Below are 15569 nucleotides of genomic sequence, written 5' to 3' on the forward strand. Positions count from 1 at the left end.
GCAGCACTGCTGCAGCCAGGACCGCCCGAACACCTGGTCCACTCGCTCCCCGTGGCGCACGACCAGCAGGCTCCTCCTCACGACCGCGGCCTGTGACAGCGGGAAGTCAGCGGGGGTCAGCGGCCGGCGTGGTGGGAACTGTGCCCGCAGTGAGCGGCACGGCCCCTCGGGGGCCAACGCGCCACCGGACGGCCACGTCGGAGCCCTCGGGGAGCAGCTCCCAGCCCCCCGGCCGCGGGGACGCAGCTGCTTCCCCGCCTTCCGCCGCGGCCGTCACTGTGACCAAGGAGGGCTAGGGACGGCGGTGGGGTCGCTCACTTTCTTTTTACTTCCTGGGCACGAGAACATCACGCAGGAAACGAAAGAAACAGGGGTGTGCGGAGCAGAGCAGGTCCGCCCCCCTCTCCCCTCCGCCAGGTCCCGATCCTGTCCTAGTCCCTGCCGGCTGCAGTGACAGCGCCCCACGGACCGGGGAACTTAGACACAGTGGACATTAGTTTCTCCCGGTTCTGGAGGCTGGAAGTCTCAGGATGCCAGAGACCTGGGTGCCAGCACGGACGGGTGCCACCGTCTTGCTGCGTCCTCACGGAGCAGGAGGGGCTCTGGGGTTCTGGGGGCCCCTTTGTAAGGGCCCTAAGCCCATGCCTGGGGGCTCAGGATGGAAGCGCCTCCCAAAGGCCCCGCCTCCCGACAGCACCGCCTTGGGGACTCAGACACTGCCTCACTGGAGGGCGCAGCTGTCCGGTCGGGGTGCGAACGCCACGCCCAGGGCAGAGCCCCCGTGGGGAGGCTGCCTGGCCGCCTGCCAGGTCTGAGGGATGGTTGCACAGGGGTCGCCCACGCTGACGCCAGCGGCCTCCCCGCCAGTGTGGGTGTGGCAACGTCCCCTCCCGCTCCTTGTCCCGACCTGACCTGTGCGTTGCAAGGACGTGCTCTGCTTACTGACCCTCACATGCCGCCAGTGCCCAGGGCTGAGGTTTGGGTTCGGGGCACATTCTTCCCCCCGGAAGAGCCCCCAACTTTGTCAACAGGAATACTGAGATGCAGAGACAAGTCCAAAGGTGATGGCTGAGCCCTGTGTCCAAGGGTGATGGCTGAGCCTTGACTCCCCAGTCCTGAGGTGCCCTACGTGTTTCCCGGGCTGCTGTCACCAAGTACCACCCGCTGGGCAGCTGACAAGGGAAGAAATTAACCCTCTCACAGCTCCAGAGGCCAGACAGTCACTCCCTCTGAGGTTGAGGACCCCACAGTGCCCAGGACAACCCCAACGACCGAGGCGATACAGCCCCAAACGTCTTTAGTGCTGGGGCTGAGGAGCCCTGGTCCGCCTAAGCTACTGTCAGGGCCCCCGACCCATTTCTCCGTGTGGCGGAGGGTCCTTCCTGCCTCTTCCAGCTCCTGGTAGCCACAGCGATCTTTGGCTGCCGGTCACGTTGCTCCGACCGCCACCCCGTGCCTCCTCCCTGTGTATCAACTCCCCTCGGTTCCCGTCGCGATTAGATCTAGGGCCTGCAGGATAGTCCAGAACGCTCCTCCATCAAGACCCTTCCCTCGGCCCCCCACGCGAAGGCCCCTATTCCTTATAAAGTGACGTACGCTGTGCTGAGGGTCAGGACCTCCTCTCTCTGGGCCATTTTTCAGCCCCCTACACATCTGTTCTGCCAAACGTGATGCCTGGTGTTTGTTCCTGCCATGTGGAGGGTGGACTCACCCCGGGTGAGGAGGGTGTTCGTGCACTTAAAGCACCAGTGAGCGCAGACACAGGCCGAGCTGCAGGCTAAGCCGTCATTCCAGGTCCCCCCACTCCGTCCACCTGGAAGGTGGGGCCCGGCCTCAGGGAGATCCCCACTCACGCCTGCTCTCCTGCTCTCCACCTAGGGGGTGAGTCCAGCCTCCGCTGGCTGTGCCGTCTGGAGCCTGGGCAGTCTGGGGGTGTGGGGTGCGGGGACGAGCCGCACAGCCACCCCGACAAGGCTGCGTCTACACAGACAACATAACGGTGGAGCCGCTGAGCTGCTCCACGGGAAAGGGACCGTCACCTGCAGGGCCTGTATGCTGCCCATACTCCTGGGCCTCTGCGGAGGGTGAAGTTCGCCGTTGCGCCTGCTGCCGGCTTCGCCGTCCTTCCTGGAGTTCGGGTCCACGGTCAGACTGAAGGTGTACGTCCTGCGGGAGAGGAAACGCGATGCCGAGTCACAGTGAGAGCGGGGACAGCAGCCACGCACGTGCTCGCGAGTGCACAGGACAGGGCGGCCGGTCGGGTCCCGGCGAGGTGAGTCATGCGAGCTCGGCTCCCAGCACGGAACAAACCCCGAGAAAATGGTGGTTGTTTGTCACCCACGTCACGCCCCAAAATGATGGCCGAACCGTGTCCCCCAGAATTCGCACCTTCGAGCCCTGACCCCCAGGACCTCCAAGTGTGGCCGCATTTGAAGATGTGGGTCTTTAAAGAGGTGAATAAGGTAAAATGAGGTCACCGGGTGGACCCCAATCCAGTGTGACAGGTGTCCTTGTGAGAAGAGGAGATTAGGACACAGACACACACAGAGGAACGGCCGTGTGAGGGCGCAGGGTCTGCACGCCAAGGACGGGGGCCTCGGGAGAAACCGGCCCGCCCACACCCGGATCTCGGCCTCTGGCCTCCGGGCCCTGAGAGCATGGATCTCAGCGGTGTCCCTGTCATCGTGGCTGAGCCGGCTAACGCGGCATTCTCCTAGGGTCACCTTCTAAAGGAGCCAAGGGTGGAGGCAGACGCAGTTGGGGTGCAGGACCGAACAGGCACCCCGAGAGCTAGTCTTTTGGGGAGCTAGTCTTGCAAACACACAGGAAAGGGGCCGGTGCTCCAGCGGGAGGCAGGGAGGGAACAGCTACTTGTCCAGCTGCCACCTGTCCAGCAAGTCGAGACAGGTGCCTGGGGCGAGCAGGTGTTCGGGAGCTATGGGATGACTCGGGGAAAAGGTCACGGAACCCGTGGGAACTGTGGGACACCGGGGGAGGGGTGAGGGCACCCCACGAGCCTGCCTGGCAGGTGTGGGGGACAGAGCATGGGCAGAGGAGGAGACAAACCAGGAGCGGAGCCCGTGGCTGCACATCCTCTCGGAGCAGCAAACGGCCAGTTCTCCAGGGAAAATCCATTTCGTTAAAGGACAGTTCATCTTTATAAACTCGATTTAAAACAATCTACAGTCGGATCAGAGAAACAGTGCAGTAGCTGGAGAGGAAAATGGGAGAAAGGAATCATGCTTGACTTTGTTCTGAAGATAACAGCTCGTTTATTTGCTGGTGGGAACGAGCGGGCAGGTCTCAGAACGGTCAGCGACGTCTGCGAGGTGTCCTGGAGGGCTGCCCAGGAGGGACGGGGTGCAGGCACCGCGGGGGTGGGGGGAGGTGGGCGCTCCGGCCTAGGAATTCGGACCACACGCTGCAGTCTGACATGCGGGAGAGGCAGGGGCTGCCGGCGGGTGGCATGGTGGCCGTGGCGGCTGGTGGACATGCTTCTGACTCTTCACCTAAGCACGCTGTGAATGGCCTCCCGGTTCAATGAAAAAGTCAGATGCAAATCAACTGGCGGGCAGCCGTGCCCGAGGGCTGGCTGTCCAGGACGCCCAGGCCGCCGCCGGTCAGATCTAGGAGGGCGGCTGGTCTGGGAGCATCGCCTCCGTCACTGTTCTCCGGAGAGCATCGTTCTCGTCCGGCTGTTTGCGTTGCAAGGCTCTCCATGGCTTTTCCACACGGAAACCTTGACTCCTAAGCACGCGATCGCCGTTGGCAAAGCCGGACCTCGGTCTCTGCGTGGGCCCCTTTCTATGATTTCGAAATGCTCCCCAGTCCAGAAATCAGACATGCAGGCATTTCAACTGCCTATGTTCTAAAGCCCCGCTCTGGTTTTCTGCTTAGCCCTTGGCTTTGCCAGGAGTTTATTTCTGGGTAAGATGGGAGGTCACGTAAATAAAACGCCACGCGTTCCACACCTGTTCCTTTCCGTGGCAGATGCGCCGCTCGACGTAAACCCCCAACACGCCAGGCTCCTGCTCCGGCATGTGCTCTGGTCCACGGATCTGCCCAACTCCCCTCCCCTCCGGCCAGCCCCGTGCCCCCGATGCGTGGCATGTTTTAGTGCCTGGTTATAAACGTTCAAGAGAGGAGGCCGGTCTCTCCTCTCGTTTTGTTGTTTGAAGTTGTCTCGACTCTTCTCCAGACAAACTTTTCAGTCATTCGCTGACGTTCCAGCAAACGATCCCACCGAGTTTTTTCCCGGGACGTCCATTCGACCTGGAAATGACTCTGAAAGGCCTTGTGGTCCCACGATTCGTCTTTCTTGATCACGGACTTGGCGTGTTTCTGCTTATTCAGCCCGTTTGTAAATGTTCGTATTTCTCTCACGGAAGCCTCAAGACCCCAAATTCTCATTAAACCGATAGCTCCCCAAGCCCCCATCCGAAACAAGGTCGGGAGCATCTCAGGGGCGTTTGTCCTGCCTGTCCGCCGCCCGCAGCCTCGGGTCACCTGCTTTCACCGCCACAGTCACTGCCCCTGGACCGTTCATCGCCTGCCTGGTGTTTTGATTTAGTTACCGCGTTTCTAAAAATGTCTGCAAGTGGAGTCTTCTCCTCGTGTGTCCCTGTGGTCCCGTCTTCAGCCATACACTCCTGTGGGCGGGCACGGGCCAGGCAGATCCTCTCTGCCCAGGGGATGGCGAGCTTCGTGGATCGTGAGCCGACACGAACCCTGACGTGGATTACGAGCCACTGACAGCTCCCTCCTGGAGCCAACACGCGCTCGGGGGCAGAGATGCTGCTGGCAGAGCCTACGCTGGCACAGGAAGTGTCGGCTTCCTCTCCCCGAGGCAGCGGGCACAGCCACGCCCGCCACCGCTCAGTGCAGGTGGCCTCGTTATCTGTAAGTGACATCTGTGAAGTGCATAGTGAGCGACAAAACGGACGTTTTTGGGGAGCTAGTCTTTGGCATGAAATACAATCAAAAATTCGGGTGGGAACGCCGGCCTTGAGAGGAGAAAGGAGAGAACTTAGCATCTTAACGTTTCTGTTTTTCTCTTTAACGTGAGAGTAACGCTTCGTGGTTACACAGGAACAGCCGTGTTTAAATTCTCCTCGGCTTTTAGACACAGGGCTGCAGTCGGTGGGGCCGTGTGGACGATGCCCCTGTGTTAGTCCGCTGAGGCCGCCACAACAAGGCGCTCCGGGCTGGGTGCTTTAAGCAAAGGGAAGGCATCGCCTCAGGCCGGAGGCGGCAGGGCCGGGACCCAGTGTGCGCAGGGCTGGCTCGGCCCAGCGCCTCTCCTCTGGGCTTCGAAGTAGCCCTCCTCTCCCTGTGTCCTGTCCTTGGACAGATGTCCTTCTGTGTGTCTGTGTCCTTTTCCCCTCTTCTTTCCCATAAAGACACCAGCCAGATGGGACTAGGGCCCACCCCGACAGCCGCGTTTTAACGAAATCACCTCTGCAGAGGCCTGCCTCCATCTGCAGCCACATTCAAGGCGCCGGGGGTCAGGGCTTCGCCGTAGGAACTTGCGGGGGACGTGACTCAGTCCGGAACGGCACTGTCCCTCCATCTGAGCTGCTGGCCACCAGCCCCGTCTGTGCTTCTGGAAAGTTGCTGGTTGCATGGAGTCAGCGTTGGGCACCGCCTCTGGGCTGGAGGATGACAAAAAGCCGTCTAAGCTCTGCCACGCGGGCTCCTCGGCTTCGGTTCTGCGGTCACGCTGTGTCCGTCCTTCTGCGTGGAGGGCTGTGAACCTCTGAGATCCGAGAGCCATCGCACTCTGATCCCCTCTGAGCCTCCGCTTCACAGAGATGGGACGAGCCGCCTGCTGCTTCCAGCCCGTGCGGGCGCCTCCCCGTCCGCCTCGCCCGCGCTCGCTTAGCCGGTCCCAAGAGCTGCGCACGGCGACTCCCTGTAAAAACCGCGTACGCGTGTGCAGCCGCGTGCTGTGAGACACACGTACGTGTTATGATCATGTAAATAACACGAAATTATGTAACGAAATAGAAATCCATGATTGCGTTACTAATGATTATATATGGGGCATAAAATCAGAAAGTATCTATTTCATGTATGCATCGATATGCTATGTATACATGTAATACGGAAATTACTGGTTCTGCTGCTCCGGTTAAACCTCAGATGACACTGAATTTGGTGTCAGGCGTGGGATGCTATCACGTGCTGGGGAAAAGCAGAAACTGTCCTCGGCAGGCAGAACCTGCCCGCGAGGCAGTCGGTTATGCAGCCAAGGACACGGCCGCGCAAGGCGTCCAAGCCGTGGACCGATGTCTTCCTGTTGCTTGCAGTAAAATGTGCGAGGAGAGAGAAATGGACGGAGAATCATTAAACAAAAGGAACCCGTAGTTGACAATCTCGAGGATCCGTGGCCTCTCCAGACGATGCTAAAGATGCTAAAATTAAGAAATTGCAGCTGAACATGAAGAAGCCACCAGGAGTCCTACGGCTCTGAGGACATGAATTCTGCCAACAACCATGTAGCCTGAGAGAGGACCCCAGCCTCATGGAAGCCCCGGACCCAGCCGAACCTGCTTGCAGCCTTGGGAAACCCTGAGCTACGCCTTGCCCAGACTCCCGACCCAGGAAAACTATGCGATACTATGCGCATACGGTTTTTAGCTGTTAAGGTCATCTGATAAATAGCAATAGAAAACTAAGAATGACCCTTTGGACTTTACAGTTTATACAGGGCAGAAGGATAAATAAAACCTAGCTTAGGACCTCTAATTCTAATTTATTATGTCCATAATAAGAGACTGTGTGGTATTTTGCAGCCGTTTTGGGATGACGACCTCAGAAGCTGTAGAGAGTAATTCGTGTGCTCTGAGAGCCGTCAGCACGAGTCACCCCGATGCTTCCTGTCTACCTGCAGGGATCACGTGGCCAGCACGGGGAAGGCAGTTTTCACCGACGATGGGATGGTCCAGAGCGAGCAGAACTGCGACCACCGTTTTCAGATGGATGCTCTCGACCCTCCGGGGGGACGTGGGGGCTCCCGCTAGAGGCGACACTCACCTATGCTTGACCCAGGTGTCACACTCTCGGGCTCGTTCCATGTAGTTCTCTGGCAGGAAGCCTCTGCAGCCAGTCCGCTGCGAGATGCCAATCACCCAGCCCTCGCTGGCTTCCTCCTGCTGACAGGGGTCCACGAAGACGTAGTCACCGGGGCTGAGGGGCAGCTCGTCCACGTTCTGGGGCTTGTACTGGAATAAAGCCCTCAGCGTCTGGAAAAGAAGCAGCTGTTTTCACGTCTCAAGCGAGGACTTCGGGTGGAAGAGACGGCAACGGGATGCATGTCACCTCTGCCTCGTGCTTTCAGAATCCCCGGTGGGCTGTGTCTCCAGGACGGGGCCAGGCCCGTCTGATGGTACTGAAGAACATGACAAGGTGTGGCCTAGGCTTCTCTGGACAATTTAGAAATAAATTTCGGTGTCTTTTATTATCTATCTATCATCTTTCTACCTATCATCTATTTCCATCTATCTCTATCTCTATTATCTATCTATCTATCTATCTATCTATCTATCTATCTATCTATCTATCATCATCATCTCTATCTATCATCTATTATCTATCTATCTATCAATCATCTATTATCTATCTATCTATCTATCAATCATCATCTATCTCTATCTATCATCTATTATCTATCTATCTATCACCTCTCTCTTTCTCTATGAATTCAGCGAGAGATAACCTAAGGCTTTACCCACATCATTATTTAAACAAATTAATAAGCAACATGATGTATTCATAAATCCTTGCAATAGTCCACTTTTATTATGAGAAATCTTTCCATTTTTAAAAAATTTCCACGTGTCTGCAATTACATATATAAAGAATGCTAGTTCCAGATTGCACAGACAAGGGTGTGGTTTTAGAGAAAGAATCAAGTTCTTCTCTCTGCTAGAATACCTCGAGTGAGGGCTGCCCCGTGGGGGGGCGGGCAGCCGTCCATCAGCTCCGGGAGGACGCAGCCCACCCACCTGGTAGTGCACGAAGCGCATGTCCCTGGAGTACAGTGCCGCGGCCCACTGGCAGCTGTGATCGGGCTGCAGGGCTTGGGCCAGCTGCTCCAGCGTCCTCTGGTGGTGGGGGTAGAACTTGTGGGCCAGCGTCAGGTGCAGCTGCTTGGTGCAGGGCTTCACGGTGCAGTCTGCGGGCCCAGGGAGACATGGGGCGGCTGACTTTACCTGCTGTCAGCACTGCACGCCCAGGCGGCCGCACCCCAGGCCTGGCCGCACGAACCTTCACGCACGGAGCCCCCACCTCTGTCACTGTGCCCCCCCTGCACTGCGGCTCTCTCGGCCAGGCAAGGACACCGCCCACTCTGTGCTGTCTCTGAGTCACCCTCGTAAGGGGGATCCTGGGCACAGGATGTAGGAAGAGGAGGGTACGGAGGTGTGGGATGGTGGGGTTCGGGCCTATCAGCTGGCAAGCTGGCTGCCCAAGTAGTTGGTCAACACGTACGGAGCAGACAGCTTCCCCCTCGTGCCCGGGGGTGTGCGTGGTGCTCGGCGGCCTGGGCTGGTGGGGGCACCCTCCAGGTCGGGGACTGAGAGTCTCAGGGAGCAAAGGCCAGAGGCAAAGCAGCCCCATCAAACACGACAGCCTCTGACCCTCGGCACGCTCTGGGGGAGCAGGAGCCAGGGAGCGGCCAGCCACGTATTCCTGGGGGTCTCGGCCCTCGTGGCACCCCCTCTTCTCATTCCAGGGCTCTCAGGCTGGCCGAGGTCTGGCTTCAATTGGGCCACAAAGTAGATAATGTTCTGGGGAGGCAGTGACCGACAGGCATGGCTCAGAGCTCGATATCCGGTTGACCGGCTTGGACGTGGTCTGCGTCTTTGGGCCGGGCCCCCAGGGCCGACTCGGCTTCTGTTCAGACATCAGCAACAATGGGAAGAGGTGATGGCTGCCCCCTGGGGCTGGACGCCAGTCTCCGAACTCGCGGTCCCCGGGAGACTTCAGTGAACACCAGCCACCTGCCACCTCTCCCACAGAGTGCCTGCCGACAAGTGGGACCCGTCCTCCCCTGAGACATGCCGGGCGCTGCAGGCCCTTCCTGGGGCGCAGCTCGGCGGCCCCACCGATGCTCCCCGTTCCATGTGAGACACTGTGGAGCAAGAGAATGGGGGGTGGCCGGGGAGTTCCTTCTCTTAGGTGTCTCAGAGGTGGGGGCAGGGTGGCCCTGCCACGTGTCAGCTGTGGCCTGAGAAAGACCGTCTCTGCTGTCAGCGAGTCACGCCCGACTTCTGAATGGGCCCTTGTCTCTTCTTCTGCCCACAGCCTCATTCCCACGGGGACATCTCACTGGGGAGGGACACACTTGCCCTGAGAGGGACCCGGGACACTTGGGAGCTGTGGCTGGCCCCTCCTACGCCCTCGGGGTCTGGCCCAGGGCCCGGGGCAGCAGAGGGCAGCAGAGGGTGGCGCAGAGCCTGGTCAAGGTCCGAGCTGCTCCCTCGGGCCCTGTGGCCAGCTGGTACGCGACCCGGACCACGAGGCCCGAGGCAGAGCTAGACTCCCGGCCCGGGTCAAGCACCCACAGTCAGGGACTGTGTCACAAAGGCCACAAACTGAGTGGCTTAAGAGACGGAATTCGTTCCCTCAAGGTTCTGGAGAGTGATGTCCAAGGTCAAGTGCCACGGGCCAGCGCCTGGGGCTCCCGGGGAGGGGCCGTGCTGCTCCCCGCCACTGGGGCCCCCGCGATGCTTGGCTTGTGGCCACGGCCTCCGCCTTCACGTGGCCTCATCCTCGTGTCTCTGTGTCCTCCCTTCTCACGAGGATGCCAGCCATCGGGTTTGGGGCCCTCCTACCCCCGCGTGCCCTCATCGTAACTAATTACATCTGCAAAGACCCTATATCCAAAGAGTCCTTTTCTGAGATTGCGAATTCTAGGGGGCACTAGGACGGTGATCTCGGGCAGGCACCTTACCCTTCACGGCCTCAGCCTCTCTATTTTTAAAACGGGGCCACGAGACCCGCTTTTGGGGGGCTTGTGAAGGGTGAGTGCCAGGCTGTGAGGTAAGAGGCTGACACACTGTATCGGAACCACAAAGGCCACTTTGTTCTTTCAGAGGCAGGAGATTAAAGAGCTATCGTTTGAATTCACTTTAACGTGAAGGAGACTAACCCGCAGAGACCCGGGTACGTTTATAATAACTCAGCAAGTACGACCCCCAGACTCGAGGAGGCAGCCGCCCAGGAGGGATCTGGGATTCATGGGTTTATGTACGGGGCCGGGAGCGGGGCGGGCCACAGGGACGCCTGCAGAGGGCGCTGGGGGCCCGAGGTCAGAGTCAGCGAGTGCATCCAGGACATGAGCAGCGTCTGAGTGCCAGGGACCATGGGACGCTCCGCAGAGCAGGCGGCATCGTTGGAAGAGCAAGAGCCTCGCCGTTTTGCAGAGGAGGACAGATGGCTCAGGGAGGTGAGGCGGCGTGAGTAAGGCACCCGCTCCCCAGAGGTGCAGGGAAAAGTCCCATCTTCGGACGTCAAGTCCAGGATTCTTCCCGCTGACCCCAGCTGGCCTCAGCCTCCAGACCAGGGCTGGCGTTTGGAGAAAAGGGAATTTTGCTGATTTTTAAAAATGAGTCAAAATATTTTTTCCCCGAAAAGGTCAAGGAGAGAAAGCTGAGTTCCTATCTAAAAAATGAAAATAAACCAGCTCACACCTGTGTTTTACACACAGCACTGACCTGGTGAGGACAGGTGCCGCGTGGGCATGGGACCGGGGAGGGTCGCACCAGCCTACTGTCCCCGTCATCCCATAGCCAAAAATGTCCCCACCTGGGACCGTTTCCCAGGCAGCTGGAAAGAGGCAGGTGTTTGGAGAGTCCTTGGCCGCAAACGCGAGCCAGCGTGTCCCACAGAGGGAGGGACGGTGCTGGCTCTCACAACCTGTTTGCTTCCCTGTTAGTGACGCCTGGTTCCTGAGCCTCTAGTATGTTGTTCAGCCTCCGGGGAAGCCCAGGTCAAAGTGGCCGACCAGAGAGGAAGAAGTGGGGGGCGGAGGAGGCCGGAGGGGTGCATGCACCCCAGAGCCCCGCCCAGCCAGCTGTCTGGCCATCACCGACCGAGGGACAGCGGTGCTGCTGCCTTGGGACCCACCCTGTGTCCAAGCCCTGGACACAAAAGGTCACTTTCTGTAACCGCGCCCTGCGCGTGGCACGGGCTGGGGCCGCCTACCTGCTAAGACAGCCGCTTCCGTGGCGAATGTCATGGCGAATTCGCGGATGACATCGGCGGGGCTGTCACTCACGAAGAAGCCCAGGTAGCTGATGGAAGAGTGGAGGGCCAGAGGGACCGTCAAGGGGAAGGAGCCCAGCACCCTGTCCCCAGCCCTCTTGAGAGCCTCGTAGAGACATTCCACCTTCTGGTCTTCGCACTAAGGGGAGAGAAACGGCGGGCGGGCGTTGCTGTTGGTGCAGGTCACACAACGTAGCGACGCTAATTCTGAACAGCGTTTTAATTTTCAGTCTGGTCGTCATAATATCTGCTTTCGTGTCAACTTTGTAAATGGTCCTTTGGGGCCCAAGGGCGCTCAGGCCCAGGGCGAGGGTTATTTCGTCCTGTTCTGACGTCCCAAAGGTTTGAGGCATGAGACGCAGAGGGCGGTTCCTCTGGGATGGCGGCCCCGGCCCCACGTGGCAGTGGCTCCGTTTATATTTTTACGCCCATTAACGTAACCGATCAAAGCCGCGTGGCCTCGCGTGTGGATTGTGGCTCTTCCTGTGCCCCGTCCTCGGTAAGAGACCTCTAGGAAGCAGGCTTCAGGTGACCGTCCTTCTGGTCTAGGATACCTCTCAGGGCTCTGGCTGGACACCCCTGTCACTAGACTCCGGCCCTCACTCCCGTCGTGTTGACGCCCGGAGCTGGCACCCTCTCCACTCGGGGCCCAGGGCCGTGAACCCCCAGGCAGCCACGTGTGCTGCTCAGAGCCCGTGGCAAGGCGGGTAGCAGCCTGTGCCCGGCTGCTGACCTGCAGGCCCGGCCACAGGCCACACTCTCATGGTGACTGAGCCGGGCCTCGCCCCTGAGGGGGTCTTGGTGCTCGGATTCTCCGGGGAGCAGGGCACTGTGGGCGAGGCCCCGCGGCCTGGTCCCAGCCCCTCCCCCCCCACAGGTGTCCGGCCTACGAGTCCGAAGCCTCTGAGCGCCCTTCCCTCCCCTTCACTCTTCACAGGCGTTTCTCCTGAAGAATCCTCTGCAGGACCCTGAACCTACACAGACTCCTGCTTGTCTCCCTGCTGCCCCCTCCACCCCGTTCGCGGCACACCTGTCCGACCCCTCTTCCTAGTGTGCACCCCACAAGGCCCCGCCCCCACCCCCCCACGGTGGCGCCCCAGCCCAGTCACCTGGAGAGTTCACTGCCGGAGGAGTGAGGAGCGTCAGGGTTTACAGGTCTGGGGCGGGCTGGGCCCACCCGCTCCAGCCTCCTCTGGCGGGAGCCACAGAGGAAGTGGCGTCTGTCCCTCCCTTCCCATTCTCACACTTCCGTCTCCTTCGAGCAGCCCAGGCCGTTCTCTCCTTCCCCAAGTCCCTGTGGAGCTGCCTGTGTCACCATGTTCTAAGTCAGGCTGGTCCCCAAGGCGGGAAACGTCCCGCGTTTGTGACGGGCCAGCAGCCAGCCACCTGTTCCTCAGTCACCCGGCACACATTGCTGAAGCACCCTCTGTCCAGGCGCTGTGTTGCTCACTAGGGGTGCACAGGTGAGTGGAGCACCCACCTTCCTTGACAGGTTCAGTCAGTGAGGGATGCACAGCTGCGCCGGACATATTGTCAAAAAACAGGGAAAGCGCCACTAGAGATGTCAACAAAAGGAGGCGGGAGCACAAAGGGCAGCCACCCCGCCCGCCTGGGAAGCGGGGGACACTTAAAAAAGGGGGAGATAAATGAGACGGGTCCCGGAGGGTGACTAGGAGCTGAGCAGACGAAGGCGAGGAGGGAGGTCAAGGACCCCTCACGCGACGAGGCCAGCTAGCCCCACAGCCGCGGACCGCCCTGCAGAAGTAAATCGCGTGGTTGCCGGGTCTGTCCTGTCACTGGCTGGTCACCACCGTCCTCAACAGCCGCCTTGCCGATGGCGTTAAAGGCACGCCGGGCACACTCACCGTGAAGAAGTCGCAGAGCGTGATGTGGGGAAAAACCTCGTGGGCTCTGTTCTTCGTGCACTGACGTTTGCTCTCTCTCCAGAACTCCTGAAGCTTTTCCAGCAGGGGCCCCGTGGGACACAGGAAAAGGGCATACTCCTGGGGGATGGGGTCGTCTAGAGAAGGGTCATCGCAATGACAATGCAGCCTGCAACAGAGAACAGGCCGCTTTCACCGGGCGTCCTGACAAAAGATTCTTCCCTCCTGGGGGACAGGTGTGACGATAGCAACTCAGAATAACTGGCCGGGCTGAGCAAGCGAGGGACACGCGTCATGTAAATCGGCCCCCAGAAGCCTCTCGGGTGAGACGCACCGGGCGTGTGGCTTCGTGTGGCCACAGAGCAGGTCGGTGCCCACTCAGGACTCAGACCCAGGTTAGTCCGGTGCCCAGGCCAAAGAACGAGAAAATGAGAAGGAGGAAGGTGGCGGTGAGACTCGCGGCCGGGTCTCAGTGACCTTTGTGGTCCAGCCACCTCCTGAGTGTTGAAAAAATTTCGTGGAAAAAAATTCACGCTTTAATTGGACCTCAGACTTCAAATCAAATGTGAGAATAAAACCCACAAAGAACGAGACAAAATTTAGGAGGCTCTCATATTTTTTTTCAATTCAGAAAGTTATTTTAAATATAACGGAAAGTGATATACGATCCCAAATTCAAGTTCATTCTCACTAATAATGAAAATGAGAATTAAAACAACCACTTTTCTCATCTGTCGCATGAACGAAATGTTTTTCAAAGGATAAGAGTTACAGTCGATGGTGTCAAAGCTGCAGCAAGACTTATGGATAAACCCGGGCAATCTTTACAAAAAGCCATTTGCCAGCTCGCGTCGAGAGCCTTAAAATTCACAGTCCGTTTGAACTAATAATTCTACTTCCAGAAATATAACCAAAGGAAGAAGCAAAAAGTGTAGGTAAAACTGCATGCAAAAAAAGATTTATTGTAGGGTTATTTATAATAGGAAAGAAGGAAAAATGAGATAAAAGATAGCAAATTTACTTGGTTTTGAAGAATTTCTAATGACTCAGGAAAGTGCTCGTGAGATAATATTGTTTGAAAGCAGCAGAAACCACATAGGAAAACCTTAGTTACACGCGAATCCATTCTCCCGATAATGCAGAGAACAGCAGTAGAGGAAGGTGCCCCCCCATCCTGCCCCCCACCCCCCGCTTCCTCCTGACATTCAAATAACGATCTCGTAGACAGCACTTGTGAGTTTTCTAGAAATCATAAGCCAACGAGTGCCCCGTGTGGACACACGCACGTGGCCGACCTCGGGGCTGTGTGATGCCCTGTCATGCACACACATGTACCATACCACCCACCACACCGGTGTGCACTGAAACCGCTTTCTTCTCTAACACTATAATGAAGATTATTTTTTAGGCCTTTGTGTCTCTCCAACCTGCCTGGGCGGGTGGCCTCACACACTTCCGGTGTTGACAGTGACCATCCCTTCCCCCCTCACCCACGTAGGAAGGGACCTGTTTTGGCGTCTCAACTAGACCTCCCAGTTATCAGGGAAATCAGGCCACTCTTGGCCGAGTCTAGGGGACCCTGCTGTCGCCCCGTTCCCTGGTGGGACTTCTGGTCTCCTTGGCTGAGTGGTAACTGACAGCCCTCGCGCGGTGGGCTCGGCTTCTGATGCAGACTGGCCACGACTTGGAGCCGGCCTAGCCCAGGGGCCCTGCTGTCTCCTCTGTTCTGCACGCTCCGCAATCGGCCTCGAGTCCCGGAAGACGCGAGGCGTCCCCCGAGGACGAGCTGGACACGAATACGCGCCGTCCGAGTCCGCCGCCCTGCTCTGCGGGGGGCGCCCCAGCCCGGGGCCCCGCCTCGCTGCGCCCCGCCTCGCTGCGCGACCACGCGGCTGGTCTGGGGCCGAGCCCGAGGGTGCTTTCCGCCTGGGGGCAGGATGGCGGCGTCCAGGCGGGTCCGGGGGACTGGGTTTCAGGGAACCGGGAGCCACCTGCACATTTCCAGAGCAGACGGCCGCGGCCCATAGCTGTGGGCGGCGTGTCGTCACCCGCTGGGGGGCGGCGGAGACTCCTGGACCCACAGCTCCTCGCCGGGTGCCCCAACCGCCTGGCCCCCCTCAAGCTGCTCTGTGCCCATGCGTTAGGGGGCGTTTGCGCCCCCCGTGAATTCTCTCCCCGTCGGGACGCCCCGAGCGTGGCGACCTCCGTATCAGCCGAAAGGAGTCTTCCCTCGTCACGCGGCAGATCGCGCGAACTCTCTCCTTCTCCGGCGTCACACTTGGATTAAATCTTATTTTTAAGTGAGAAAAGCCCCGTTCGAAGTGCTTTCTCTTTTGCTTTCTGTTTTAAATGTGGGCTCTTTGTTCCGTGCGCCTGGCGCTGGGGCGCGGGCGAGGAGGCGGCCCCCGCGCTGGGCAG

At 58.9% G+C, this 15569-nt stretch overlaps 1 protein-coding gene across 1 annotated transcript in view; it reads right to left on the minus strand.

Moving 5' to 3' along the window:
• Positions 1 to 15569, minus strand: part of UBASH3A (ubiquitin associated and SH3 domain containing A) — a 29876-nt gene that overhangs the window by 12213 nt on the left and 2094 nt on the right. Inside the window, exons 3-9 of the mRNA XM_015593075.1 lie at positions 14956 to 15077; positions 13134 to 13320; positions 11209 to 11407; positions 8007 to 8176; positions 7036 to 7244; positions 2040 to 2166; positions 3 to 90 (exon numbers count right to left, since the gene is read on the minus strand). Coding sequence (XP_015448561.1) covers positions 3 to 90; positions 2040 to 2166; positions 7036 to 7244; positions 8007 to 8176; positions 11209 to 11407; positions 13134 to 13320; positions 14956 to 15077 — 1102 coding nt within the window. The remainder of the gene's footprint in view (positions 1 to 2; positions 91 to 2039; positions 2167 to 7035; positions 7245 to 8006; positions 8177 to 11208; positions 11408 to 13133; positions 13321 to 14955; positions 15078 to 15569) is intronic.

The sequence above is a fragment of the Pteropus alecto genome, unplaced genomic scaffold (genome assembly GCF_000325575.1).
Source record: "Pteropus alecto unplaced genomic scaffold, ASM32557v1 scaffold97, whole genome shotgun sequence".
Classification (NCBI taxonomy): domain Eukaryota; kingdom Metazoa; phylum Chordata; class Mammalia; order Chiroptera; family Pteropodidae; genus Pteropus; species Pteropus alecto.